The 14,043-nt window shown below is 35.2% G+C and overlaps 1 protein-coding gene across 5 annotated transcripts; it reads left to right on the top strand.

Moving 5' to 3' along the window:
• The first annotated feature begins 6,098 nt into the window (after window positions 1–6,098).
• Window positions 6,099–13,115, top strand: LOC149541920 (cyclin-B1-4-like). Of its 5 annotated transcripts, none has more exons than XM_089796972.1 (14): window positions 6,099–6,236; window positions 6,383–6,415; window positions 6,527–6,584; window positions 7,223–7,328; window positions 9,984–10,028; window positions 10,123–10,180; window positions 10,349–10,972; window positions 11,098–11,229; window positions 11,555–11,644; window positions 11,737–11,898; window positions 12,018–12,077; window positions 12,187–12,285; window positions 12,381–12,559; window positions 12,828–13,115. In XM_089796972.1, the coding sequence occupies exons 1-14, from the start codon at window positions 6,153–6,155 to the stop codon at window positions 12,952–12,954; spliced, it is 1,857 nt and encodes a 618-aa protein (XP_089653098.1). In that variant the 5' UTR covers window positions 6,099–6,152; the 3' UTR covers window positions 12,955–13,115. The 5 variants fall into 5 exon arrangements, with proteins under 5 accessions (XP_089653098.1, XP_089653097.1, XP_089653100.1 ...); XM_089796971.1 differs by having other exon boundaries at window positions 10,346–10,972; XM_089796974.1 differs by having other exon boundaries at window positions 6,123–6,236; window positions 6,314–6,415.
• Window positions 13,116–14,043: the final 928 nt, after the last annotated feature.

The following is a 14,043-nucleotide window of genomic DNA, read 5'->3' as shown; positions in this document are numbered from 1 at the left end:
TTATACTAAAATAACCTATTTACATCACTCACTTTCACATAAAGCATCAAAAAGCAAGAATGAAGTAAATAACCATGACATTAAATCCAATCATAGAACGTAACTATAAGATATGTCCAAATACAGGATAAGCATGTATCATCGTACAACATACTGTCATCTCAAAAATGCATCATCATGTAGGTATGATCAACTAAACAACATAGTAATCCAACATCTATGATACTAGAAATCAAAGTATAACATTTGACCATCGGGTCATCTCAAAAGTAAAAATAACATGAGTAACAAGTATCTCTCCAATCAAAATATAACAAGGTACAAACTGCAAACACGAAAGGCACTACACACAATTAACCATGATTGAGACATATTTCAAGCACTTTTACACATGAGGTTTTGTTTTACATGATTTTCTTTTGGTTTTTGTGTTCAATCACGACTATTGCATTAACATACTTGATCACATACTAAACATAATTGTATTAACATTGCTTTGATATTATAGATTGTTATATTTTATTCTACTACATGTTTACATTCCTTTATCTATATACATTTAAGTTAAGATTTATTCCTCAACCAAGGCTTGACTAAGGCAAGCCCCTCCTCACCAACCAATTTTCTCCTCTATTGTGTGCAAGTTACAAGTCAGGACTAGATTTGCAAATCTAGGGTTTCAACTTTTGTTAGATTTTTTGAATCTCAAATTTATATGTATAGTAAAACCTCAACCCAATTTGACTTGACATCATCTCAACCTTGACCTTAGAAGTCATCCCTTATGTAGAAGCACAATTCTTAGAAACCTAGTTCTAATTTTGAGCCCAAGTTTAGCTCAAAGTCAACCTAGATCCTCCATTATGACATGGACCCTCCATTTCAACTTAGAAACTTTATCTAGACCTTGACACTCCAAGTTGTCCCTATCCCAAGGCTCCCAAAATTTTAGATCTAAATGATATTAATACTCAAGTTTGAGATCTAGCCCTATTTTAGTTTTAGACTCAAACTGATAACATGTTTTCAGGTTTGCATCTTGGTGAGCATCTTTCCCACTTTGTCACTTTATATCACTTACTTTCATTTTCATTAATTGCATATCATTTTCATTTATAATTCCTTCTTTTAGGGAAATGAAGAACCAAATCCAATGTGTTTCCTCATTAGGAGATCATACATTGGTACTTCTTGTGCTAATCAAATCTCCATTGAGGAGGGATTCTGGTATTCCTCGTCGTAACTTACATTTGGTTAGTGATCTATCCAAATTTATTATTCACCATATTGTATGTTACACATAAGCTAGTAAAGTGTCTTATACTAGGTGATCCATTTGAGGGCATAATTTCCATGGCACATGTTGTGTTATGTAATATTTTAATACAAAAGAGTAGGAAGAGTGGAAAGTAACCTAGAATATTGTGTTATGCTAGTTCCACTAATTCTAAGAGAGAGGAGGATCGATGCAAACATGGATTTTATGGTCTAGTAAGATGTGTTATGCCAGTAAAGCCACACCAAGGACAACTTAAAAATGCGTCATAAAAAATAAAACTTGTAAAAATAATTGTGTTGGGAAAGTGTACGCATGCAAACACTAGTGTGTTGAGAATGTAAAATAAGTCAAACACTCAACAAACCAATATATTGAAATACATATATTATACACTACAAAATGGAATAAAGGGAATTCAAACCTTCACAAGACTAAAGCTGCAAGTAGCTTAGATTTATTAAATAGATGGTATGTTTTCTCAAAGATTCATGCTTAAAGCTTCAAAGAATGGTCACAAGAGATATAATGAAGGAAAATTGAGATTAGATGTAGAATTATTTTGACATAATAATGGTAATTTGATGGTGTTGAGCTCTCAAATTAGCATTATAATATTACTCTTGATTATGGACGAAGATGAAATAGTGAAGCGTTTATTTCATAGGCAAGGAGAGGTGGAAATGGATAGTCAAGATGCAAACTTGGAAGATTGTGAGGAGTGGCCAAGCTGCAAGGAAATAAGAGCACATGAATTGTGCTTTCTCAAATGTATAGCATTGTGACAAGTGTCAAAAGACAATGCATGTGAAAGGAATTAGAGTTTTGGAGGGAATTTTTGGGAGATGTAAAGGAGACAAAGGTGTAAGAGGGAGTTGGAGTGTGTGAGAGATGTGTAAGTGCATTTAAAGTTGACATCAACGTTCTTAGGTTGTGGGGTGGGAGGATGTGACTAGAGCTGACTTAGGTTTGGGTTAGGATTTCTTAATCCTTATGCTTAAGGTTGTAAAAATGATTAGGGTAAGGTCAGGTTTCAATTAAAGATTGGTTATAAGGCAAGGGGGGTGTTAGAGAAATGCAAGTGGGTCATTTAATTAATTAGATTTAATTAGCTAATCAAGTAGATTTTAGTATCTGTGAATGGATTGGGTTGAGTTTGACCCAAGGAGTCAAGATTGGGTTAAGGGTTAGGTTAGGGTTGAGAATTGATTAAGTGGTATTTGTTAATCAAAAAGAGAATTTGGGGATTAAATTAAATAGGTATTGTGCAATTATACGAATTTACAGAGGAAGAGGGATTTAATTCATAAGCAAACTATTGGTTGTCATTTAATTTATTAAGTGGACTATAGTCAATAAATTAGATTGATTAACTAGGGGATTCCTTAAATTAATTAAATTTTAAATATTTTATTAATAATGCCTTAGAAGAAAATTAAATTAGATTATTTAATTATGTAATCAGATTTAGGTGTCTATAGAAAGCATTGTATTCCAAGATCTTTTTCCAATAGTGCAAATGGATTTCCCCAAGGAAAGAATTATTTGAAAAGGATTCCACTAAATAATAGTGTAAAAATGATTACCCCAAGGAAAGGATTTACTTCAAAGGAATCCATTACATAATGCATAAAGATTGCTATAATAAAAGGATTGTATCCAAAGGAATTTGCAGTATAATAAAAAGGAGTTTGCATATATGCCCCCCTACTTAAAATAAAAACATAAAGCTATGACAACATCTTAAATAAAATAGAAGCACGGATACCCACTTTCACACCTAGAATATATCCTCTAGGAAACAATGTAGATGCAACTCTGGCCAAATATGCAAAACTTTGCAACAAATTATACCCACACACCTTGTGACAAACCTGAATTGTTTACAAGTCAGATCACAACTTACCACCTTCGACCAACAAACATGAATAAATCACAAGTCCAGGAATGTGGATCTGCAATACAAATCACACAAACTCTGCGATCATGCTCTAACAAGATCAACCTTCCATCTTCACAACTAAATGATCCTTCTACAAGTGTAGGTTAGATCACAATCTACCACTCCACACCAAGAATCACAAAATAGGACTCTTGAAGCAAATGATCCTCAACACAACCACCACTAGATCAAGATCTTCTCATATCAATTTCTGTCAACCCAAGGTCCTGGTGCAAACTGCCTCAAGTTCAATGATTTGTTTACACACTTAAGAACAATTGTGTTCTGATACCACTTGATGCAATGCAAGGTAGGAATCCTCAAAGGAGATGTCCTAGCCCCCAACAATTAACCACAAAATGGAATATACAGAGTAACAAAGAGATTTAGATCCAGAATAACACCAATTCTTATAATAGAATCATCAGGTTTACATCCAACATGCTCGATTGTAAGGCCTTTTGAGTTAATACCACTTGACATAGTGCAAGGCAAGATAATCCCCAAAGGAAATGTCCTAGTCCCCAACAATTAACCGCACAACATAATATATACAATAACACAGAGATTTAGATCCAGAATAAAACCAATTCTCATAATAGAATAATTAGGTTTACATCCAACATGCCTGATTGTAAGGCCTTCAGGGTTACAACTAATTACATAAATAATTACAATAGTATTCTGTAAGATCTTGCAAGATCCAATTCCTAGCGAGTGCAAATCCACACACTGGTAGAAACTCCAAGAAGTGTCTAAACTTATGCTCGCAAGCCACCAAGCAACCTCCTTATTTCCCAAGCCACAACTACTAGCTTTGCTCATAATCTTCATTCCTCTCAACTAAACTCAGGATCCACTCCCTTGAACGAATGAATCAAGACTCCACCTAAACTCCCTACTTATACCTAACTAAGCCACAAGTCAGCCTAACAAGTTACAAATTAAATAAACGCTTACATTAAATGCATATTTAAGCCACAAGTCAGCTCACAAAAAACATTAGATACAAAATGTTAACCCTCATGTTAACCCACGATAACCACACAAAAATACTTAGGACAAGCCCCCAAGTTTACATCACCGATTAAATGCATTTAGGAGAGATAACCAAGATCACAGATAGGTCCTCACACACCTACAGATTGATCCACATCACAATCACATGCTACATGCATTAAATGCACCAAGTCGATCAATCCAATCCGTAACAACTCCATCCTACAAGCCACACTGCCGAGCATCAACAAAACCACAAGCATCGTCGAGCTCCCACAAACATTAGTAAGCAACATAGTACATACCGAGCAATAGTATATGTTGAGCTCCTTCAGCAGCCAAGCACCACAACGACCAAGCATCTTGATCAACACTACACCCATTAATGACCAAGCATCCACCCTTCTTTGACCAAGCACCAAGCTTGTCCACCAAGCCCATTTGGTCAAACCTCCAATCAAGAATTACCACAGAGATAACTGATCACCTCCAATCTTCCACAAAAGAATGCCAGAATCTTCAAGAACCTCAAATGCCCCTACATGACATATGCAAGCTTTAGTGTACATAGAAACATTTATATCAAGAAAGTTGTGAATAAAAAGAATAACATTTCTCTCTTTCCAAAGAGTAAATAGAATCTCCATCCTTAAAGCATGTCAAATCTAAGTGTATTTAAAGGGGATTCTTGGCGAATCACCCAACAAAATCGTATGCCAAGAAAAAGACTAAGACTAAAATGATTTGAAATAAATACATTTGAAATTAGTGTCTTAAAATAATTTATAAGTATAAAAATATAAAAACTTATTACATTAAGTACTTAGATGCATCAATTTTCCAAATAAAAGAAATAATATATTATTGCTTTTAATTTTAATTTTAATTTTCCATCAATATTTTAGATTATGTCATGTGGTCCATCAATATCTATTTTAAAACACTCATAAAAGCTTGCAACCCTGGTTGCAAGCTTTGAGTTTAACCATGGAGGAAACTCCACAGTTAAGCACGCTCAAGCTAGACTAGTACTGGGATGGGTGACCCCTTGGGAAGTCCCGGTGCTTCACCTTTGTGAGCATCACCTAGATCCAACGAGTGCTAAGTGTTCCATTTATTCTCATGAGAGATGGATTCATGTTGAATCACTACTAATGAAATATGGGTCAATGAGTTTGACTCAAAATCACACAATTAAATCCTGATAGCAATATCATAATTTGACTTGTTGTGGAAATTATCTCCTACTTATCAATTGATGAGCTTAAGGGGCTTTCTAATGAATGGTTCATAAGACACAACACTTGGTGAAGATTTTGCAAATGGGGTTGCAAGCTTTGGGTTTAACCATGGAGGAAACTTTGTAGTTAAGTGCGCTTAGGCTGGAGTAGTACTAGGATGGGTGACCTCCCGAGAAGGCCCCGTGCTTCACCCCTGTGAGCATCATCTAGATCCAATGAGTGCTAAGTGTTCCATTTATTCTCATGAGAGATGGATCCATGAAATCACTGCTCATGAAATATGGGTCAATGAGTTTGACTCAAAATCACACAGTTAAATCCTGATAGCAATCTGCTGTGGAAATTATCTCCTACTTATCAATTGATGAGCTTAAGGAGCTTTCTAGTGAATGGTTCATAAGACACAACACCTTCAAACTTTAGGTTTAGCCATGAAAGAAACTCTGCAATTACAGGCTGGGCAATATCACAACTAATATACAATCAAATCAAAGGCAACAATACATGCATTAATTGCTAATACTTGAAATTATCTAAAAACCCGACTAAAATTTGTCGGCCTTCCCATCTTCAACTATAGTAAAGTCACGTCATAATTTTCCCCACTTTATAAAAATCCGCTAGTGGGTCCTATTTTATGATCAGTTGTAATTTTAAACTGAGCTGAGTGAAGAGAGAAATATAGCCGTTGAAAATGTGCGCTCTGTCCATTCATTCAAATTGCGAAGACGGGCGAAATAAATTCTTCTCCAATCTCAAGAATCTTAAAAGGGATCATGTAAGTATTGGTGGTAACAGATTTTTCGTTTACAGATTCAGGCTTCAAGTTATTCATTTACTTTGTTTTTACTTCAGGTAGAGGGCATCTCCGCTTTGTTTTAACCGGATCGCTTGTTTCTTGTTTGCTTTGTTGGCTTCTCGAAGAAATTGCTTTCTTCAACAATGGATTCGTCTACGGTACATATCTGGTTTCGTCAATGAGCTTTTTATTTTACTGTTCTCAATGATCGTAACAGAAACCTAATTTTGTTTTGTTTTGTGCTTGGGGTTTTCATTTTTCAAATGCAGCAAGGCAAATTTGGTGTGGAGAATAGGGTGCAGAAGGCTACAATTGCTCGTGGAAAAGGTATTCTTTCAAACCCACATAAGAATATATGGGTTGTGGAATTGGTTAGGGCTTCATAGGGTTAGGATCTTATATTCGGGATTGGACGTATCAAAGGCTTCAGGGGCTTTTCTATTGACATTAAATGAAGTCTCCACCTGCTCCTGGAAAAACTTTCTTTCAAAACTACATGAGGCTATGGAATGTGGAATGTAATAGGGACTCAATAAAGACTTTTTAAAAAATTAAGTCCTCTCCTTCGTATGGAAGTGCATTTTCGTGGCTGTATAGACATTACATGTGGAAGTCACTTCTTAATCTTCTTGATATTGAAATTTCATTCAGGGCTAGATGTATCGATAGGTTGAGGGCTAAAGGAGTCACCTTACCTACTATGAAGAATATAACTTCTGCTCCTGGAAAAGGCTTTATTACAACCCACGATGCATTGCAAATTTTTTATAGGGGTTCACAGGATCAAGTGCATGTAGAGGATTCTGTTTTGCAGTTATTAATTAAAATTTATTTGCGGTTAATGTATGAAAACGTTGAGAGCCTTAGGGATTTCCCTCAACTGAAACATAAGTTGAGCGGCAGTTTTGTGCTTTACTTTTCCTTTTATATTTAGTTTTATTTATTTTTTGAGTTTTGTGATGCAGTGGTGACAAGGGCTAACACACGGGCCAGAAGGGTTTTATGTGACATTGGAAATTTGGGAGGTCGTTCTGCAATGCAGCCTAATGAAACTGATAATGTCAAGGCAGAGTAAGAGATCTTGTCTGGATGCCCATTTGATGCTTTTGAACTAGTAACGTTTTTAAGGAAATACTTTTGTTCAATCTTATTCATATGTTTTTGTATTCTTGCATAAAACATCTTTTTCCTTGTTTGCACTTCCCTGTGGGCTATAGCCTTTGACCGAGAAGCCATGATGAACAAGGTATCTCTTCTGTCTAACCCTTTGACTTTACAAGCCATGGGGAAAGTGTAGTCTCTGTGAAAGCCACTAATGGTGTGCTTGAGTCCAGTCTCTATCTGCCGGGTTATTCTAAGTTCTGTTGTTGGATTGATGTTCTTTCAAGTTTCTAATACTAAAGAGTTTCTTACTAAATTTAGAAGTTGTAGTTCCCATATTCTTTCACTTGAGACTTCTCATATATGACATTTGCCTGTGTGTGCAATTGGTGCGTTTGAAACAGAGCTAATATCTAGTTAACAAACTTAGTTTTCTGGGGAATAATGTTGTGTACACCTAATCCATCTGTTTCAAAGATTTTTCAAAGTTTGCTTTGTTTTCCTGTTTGTAATTTTGCTCGATCTTCTATTCTATGCTCTTGAAATAAAGCTGTTTTTAAACGATTCTAGGATATGATGTACATAAATAAATTTCTCTTATGTCAAAATCTTCGACGTCAGAAGCCACGATGAAGATATAATCTCTTTGAATTCCACTATGGTGTGCTCGAATCCTGTCTCTATCTGTTGGTTTATTCTAAGTTCCATTGTTGGCTTCGGTGTTCTTCTGAATTTCTAATATTTGTGTTTCTTCCTAAATTGAGTTGTTATAATTCCCATATTATTTCACTTGAAACTTCTCATATATGGCATTTTCCTGTGTGTGCAGTTAGTGCACTTGTAAGAGAGCTAATATCTAGGGTAACAAACTTAGTTTTCTAGGCAATAATGTTGCTTATACCTAATCCATCTGGTTCAAGGATTTTTCGAACTTCCCTTGCTTTTCCTTTGAGTAATCTTCCTTGATCTTCTATTTTATGCTCTTGAAATAAAGCTGTTTCTAAAGGATTCCAGGATATGATGCACATTAATAAACTTGGTTTCCTATGACATAGAACAGATTTCAGGATATGTAGTACAGAAATAAGGCTGTTTTTTAAATGACTCTGGGATATGATGACATTTTCCTGTGTGCAGTTGGTGCACTTGAAACAGAGCTGATATCTAGGGTAACAAACTTAGTCTTCTGGTGATTAATGTCGCTTAAACCCCTAATCCATCTGGTTCAAGGATTTTTCAAAATTTGCTTGCTTTACCTGTGAGTAAGTTTGCTTGATCTTCTGTTTTATGCTCTTGAAATAAAGCTGTTCTCTAACGATTCCAGGATATGATGTACAGAAATAAACATCTCTTCTGTAAAATCCTTTGACTTTAGAAGCCATAATTATACTCTCTGTAAAAGCCACTGTGGTGTGCTTGAATCCAGTCTCTATCTCTCGGTTTATTCTAAGTTCCATTGTTGGATTTGGTGTTCTTCAAAATTTCTAATACTTGTGTTTCTTCCAAAATTTAGTAGTTATGGTTCCCATGTTCTTTCACTTGAAACATCTCGTATCATTTTCCTGTGTGCAGTTGGTGCACTTGAGACAGCTAATATCTACGGTAACAAACTTAGTTTTCTAGTGAATAATGTTGCTTCTACCTAATTAATCTGGTTCATGGATTTCTCAAAGTTTGCTTGCTTTCCCCATGAGTGATTTTCTTGATCTTCTATTTTATGCTCTTGAAATAAAGCTGTTTTTAAACAATTCCAGGATATGATGCACATAAATAAGTTTCTCTTCTGTCAAAATCTTTGACTTTAGAAGCCATGATGAATATGTACTCTCTGTGAAAGCCACCAGTGTGCTTGAATCCAGTCTCTATGTGCCAGTTATTCCAAGTTCCATTATTGGATATGGTGTTCTTCCAAATATCTATAATTAGTATTTCTTCCTAAATTTACTGGTTATAGTTGCCATATTCTTTCACTGGAAATTTCTCATATATGACATTTGCCTGTGTAGTTGGTGTGCTTGAAACAGAGCTAGTATCTAGGGTAAGAAACTTAGTTATTCTAGGGATAATGTTGCTTATGGCCTAATCCATCTGGTTCAAGGATTTTTTGAAGTTTTCTTGCTTTTCCTGTGAGTAATTTTGCTTGATCTTGTGTTTTATGCTCTTTAAATAAAGCTGTTTTAAAACAATTCCAGGATATGATGTGCAGAAATAAGCTTTGCCTCATATATATTATTATATGCTTCTAAATTTGATGAAATGCCAAATTTTCTTTTTTGATCTCCATTTGTATGATGAGAAATGGAGTTTCGTTTTTGCTAAATTTTCCGTTTTGATCTCCTTTTGTATGATGAGAAATAGTTTCTCAACTTTAGATCACTTGGTTAAGTGGTTTTTAAACTTTTGTCCATTTTTTGTAGTTAAATACTTTTAATCCTTTGTTCATTATACATGATATTGTTGATTTAGGTCTTAAGAAATATATTTCTCATCAACATTAGATTAGATGGACAAGCTGGTGTCTGGGATTGTATTAATATTCTTTATTTTAAGCACTTAAAATCTTTTCTATTCAATAGCTAAAAGGCATATGTCTTACAATAATTGATGTTAATAATATGTACGCAGGAAGTCTAAAAGGCAGAACCTGGTTGCCGATAGACCAGTGCAAAGGTACATTACAACTCCACTTTCTAATTGTTCAATAACCTGAATCTTTAGCAGTGGTATTATATATTACTGACTCAGTTGTTTTATTGTGTTGTAGGAAACTTGGGATCAACATCACAAACAATAGTAGTACAAGGGCATGTTCATCTTCACTGGTATGTATGTTATGTGTTGCATGTTTTCAGACGTGTACCATTTAAAGATAAATACCTATGGTTTACTTGTACGTCAGCTTGTATGCAAAAAAAAGATAATTATGCCTATTGATATAACTATCACATGGACTTTGTTTTGATTGTATTCTGCAACTGACTCTGTAGCAGGGCAGAGATGGAAAGGAAAACGTTAAACAAAAAGTGGCTTCAAAATCAATTAAGCCGTCAGCATCAGTTAAAACAAATCAGCCTCTTGTTGTCCGGCTTTCAGGTAGTCATAAGTCAGCAATTGGGAAACCACCGAGAGTTTCAAATAGTGATATTTCAGGTAAACCACCAAGGCCTTCTACTGTTGGCTTCTCCGGTAAGCCACCCAGGCTTTCAAACCATGAAAGCTCTGGTAAATGCACCTTGAACACAGAGCTGCACCATAGGCCTTGCTCAGGCAGTGTCTCAGCAAGACAAGCATCAAGTTCTGCTGACTCTGTTCCTAAGAAGCCACCAAGGCCTTCAAATGATTACATCTCCGGCAAGGAATATTGTGATGATGCGAGGGTGAAGAAGGTAGGGCCACCTAATGCTAGGGTAGTCTCAAGAAAAAAATTGCCAACTGATGCTTCAAAGAGAAAAGTCAAGCCTCAAAGAACTCTTACATCAACATTGACTGCCAAGTTGAAGGTGCACCCAGCTAAAGCTAAGGTTGTGTCAGGAAGAATTAAGCCACCTGATGCATCAAAGGGGAAGAGCAGAATGCGGAAATCTTTTACATCAACGTTGACCACCAGAAGTGAGGTTTGTTGAACCCGTGAACCTTATATTTGTATTTAACTGTATGGTAATGTCTGGATATCTTTACCTTACTATAATAAGGGCATTGTCCATTACTGAAATGTCTTCTGATGGTTTAAATTAAATAGGCTTCTCTTGGACTAAGTCAGCCAGAGAGAATTGAAGGGGAGTTGCCTGACATTGATGAATCTGATAATGAAAATCAGCTAGCTGTAACTGACTATGTTCATGACATCTACCATTTTTACTGGGACGTAGAGGTATATTTCTTAATGAATGACAAACTTACGCTTTTTCTGGTCACGTTTACCAATTTCCTTAGGTAACTTTCCTTTTGAATTGCAAACTTACTCTATTTGTCAGTCACATAACTAAAATTAGTATACTCTTGTCATGAACCACCACAACAGTATTTTTTCGTAACCATGGGAAATGCAAAAGTACTTTTCGTATTGTTTTAAAATTCACTTTCTACCAAAAAAGTTTCTTGATATTGCAAAAATCTTAGCATTTAAATCCACTATTGCAATTCTTCATACCTGTGGAAGCTTATGGCAGTTAATTTTGTTGGCTGTATTTTTACAGGCACGCAAATGCCCATCATCAAGCTACATGTCAAGTCAAGCTGACATCAGTCCAAAGATGCGGGCAATACTTGTTGATTGGCTTATTGATGTACTTGATGAAAACACTTGACATAAGCTCTTTTAACAATCAGTTAATATATAATATGTTGGCACCCTTCTAACTTAGAAGGTTATTCGCAGGTGCATTTGAAATTTGAACTGATGCCAGAAACTCTTTTTCTCATGACAAATTTATTGGATAGATTTCTCTCTATACATGTAATCACACGAAAGGATTTTCAGTTAGTGGGTTTGACAGCATTGTTAATTGCTTCCAAATATGAAGAGATCTGGCCTCCTAAGGTATGAAGGCTTGTTTCAATGCACGTACTGGTTTGCATGTTTGAAGGCTTTGTTGTGTTTAGGGACCTGTATCTAGAATAATAAATTTGCATTCATGCCTTACTTTCTTTAACCTACAGGTCGAAGATTTACTTGAGATTTCAAAGAATTCATACACACATGATCAAATGCTTTCAATGGTAATATTGCTCTCTCAATTTTATACTAGTGATGAATTTGCCTTGCAGTTATTTGAAATCTCTTTTAACATTCCTTGTGCTTATATTTATCTTCTTAACATTCTTGTAGGAGAAGTTGATGCTTAACAAGCTAAGATTCTATTTGACTGTTCCTACTTCATATGTTTTCTTGAAAAGATTTCTCAAGGCTGCTCAAGCTGATGAAGAGGTATTTGTATCTTAATACTATATTAATATGCATGTCATCTTAACAATGTGTGATGTAACGAGAAATTTAATACTATTTTGTTCTGATGAATTCAGCTGGAGAATCTGTCATTCTATCTGATTGAGCTCTGTCTTGTTGAATATGAGTCATTGAAATGGAAACCATCCATGCTCGCAGCCTCCGCCACATTTGTAGCTCAACGTATTTTGCACAGGGTACCGCCTTGGACAAGACTCCTTCAAAAACATGCACGCTACATGGAACCAGAGCTGAAGTAAGTCATTCAATGATGGATGGCAACTTGTTTCATAACCTTTCATTCCTAACTAATTGTTCAAACATGGTGTTTTCCTTTTTAAATAGAGTGTGATTAGTGTTTTTGTTTTAGGTAGAGGGGCCTTGTTCTCTGCATATACAGTGTTTCTCATAGTTTGACTACATTGTTGATGCACAGTTTAATTGTTATACATACTTTGAATCTGGTACCGTATAATTTCTTGTTCTCTGTATCAGGTTATTTGAACATTTGTTTTCCCTTGCAGGGAGTGTGTTACTGTGGTTGCGAGATTTCATTTGAGAGCAGAAAAGAATGATTTACAAGTCGTCCGCAATAAGTATTTAGGATCAGATCACAAGTGTGTAGCAAAGTTACCATGTGTGCGCGACTAACTCTGAGAGAATCTTGTCTTGATTTAATTTTGAGAATTTATTCCCTGTATGATGTGCTTCACAATCGTCCTGTAGATATAGTTCACTATTTGTGAATTAAATGAGTGCCTTGCTATACTGTAAATCAGAATCTGTTGCAAATGAAAAAGTAAATTATGTCACATTTTGATATTATGTCATTAAACCAAATACATAGCATTCAAATCTATTTTTGTGTAAGGAACTTTGAGATTTTGTGAATTAAATGAGTGACTTACTATACTTCACAATTTGTGATTTCAAGTGCTTTGTACTGTAAATCAAAATCTGTTACAAATGTAAAAGTACATTGAGACATTTTTTTGCCATGTCATTAGACCAAATGCCTGGTATTGAAGTCCTTTTTTGTGTAAGAAACTTCGAGATTTTTTAATTTTTTTTTGGATCGGTAAACGGTCAAGGCCATGATAAAATTTATTAATATAATTAAAAGATTACAACAGCGTTTACTCCGTTCAAACGGGCACTGGTAGAAAAGAACGGAGAAGAAAACCTCCAATCTTGCCTGGGACAGAACGTCCTATATTATTACATCTTAAAAGGGTCATACCCCAGTCAGATCACAATTAATGATTACATTGATTAATACAAAGGATTAAGGGGCATACCCTAGCGATTTACATTGCTTACATAACAAAATTCAATACATTTGTCGAAATCCCTCTTGGCCACGAAAAATGATTCGCCAATGAGATGACACAGTACCTGCACCAGATCTGTCTACCTCCAGCTAAACTTAACATAAAAACCGGGTTAGAGAACCTAAAACTAAACATCACAAGAAGTCCAACCATACTCTTCATGAATATAAACTGAATTAAATTTAAACCAATATAACGACCATCATGACAACATTAAACCACTTCATTAATAATATAAGATTTAAGTTCACTTAATAAAGGTCAAAAAACGGAACTTCAAGATTTTTGCTGTATATTTGGCTGACCTTTTTATATAATTAAATGTCAAAGATACATGGCTGTTCTCCATTAGAAATCCTTACATTATATATTTATGCTTCATTGTGTGTGTTTTTTTAGCCATCAATGT

The sequence above is a fragment of the Cupressus sempervirens genome, chromosome 8, assembly GCF_028749045.1.
Source record: "Cupressus sempervirens isolate cs-2001-9-10 chromosome 8, ASM2874904v1, whole genome shotgun sequence".
Lineage (NCBI taxonomy): Eukaryota > Viridiplantae > Streptophyta > Pinopsida > Cupressales > Cupressaceae > Cupressus > Cupressus sempervirens.
This window is presented reverse-complemented; position numbering and strand designations above follow the sequence as displayed.

What these genes read in the sequence shown, in the direction of transcription:
- LOC149541920 (XM_089796971.1), top strand. Translation starts at nt 6,153, where the DNA reads ATGTGCGCTCTGTCCATTCATTCAAATTGCGAAGACGGGCGAAATAAA. An exon ending in CAACAATGGATTCGTCTACG is followed by an intron (nt 6,416 to 6,526) that starts GTACATATCTGG and finishes TTTCAAATGCAG; the next exon opens with CAAGGCAAATTTGGTGTGGA. An exon ending in GGGCATGTTCATCTTCACTG is followed by an intron (nt 10,181 to 10,345) that starts GTATGTATGTTA and finishes CTGACTCTGTAG; the next exon opens with CAGGGCAGAGATGGAAAGGA.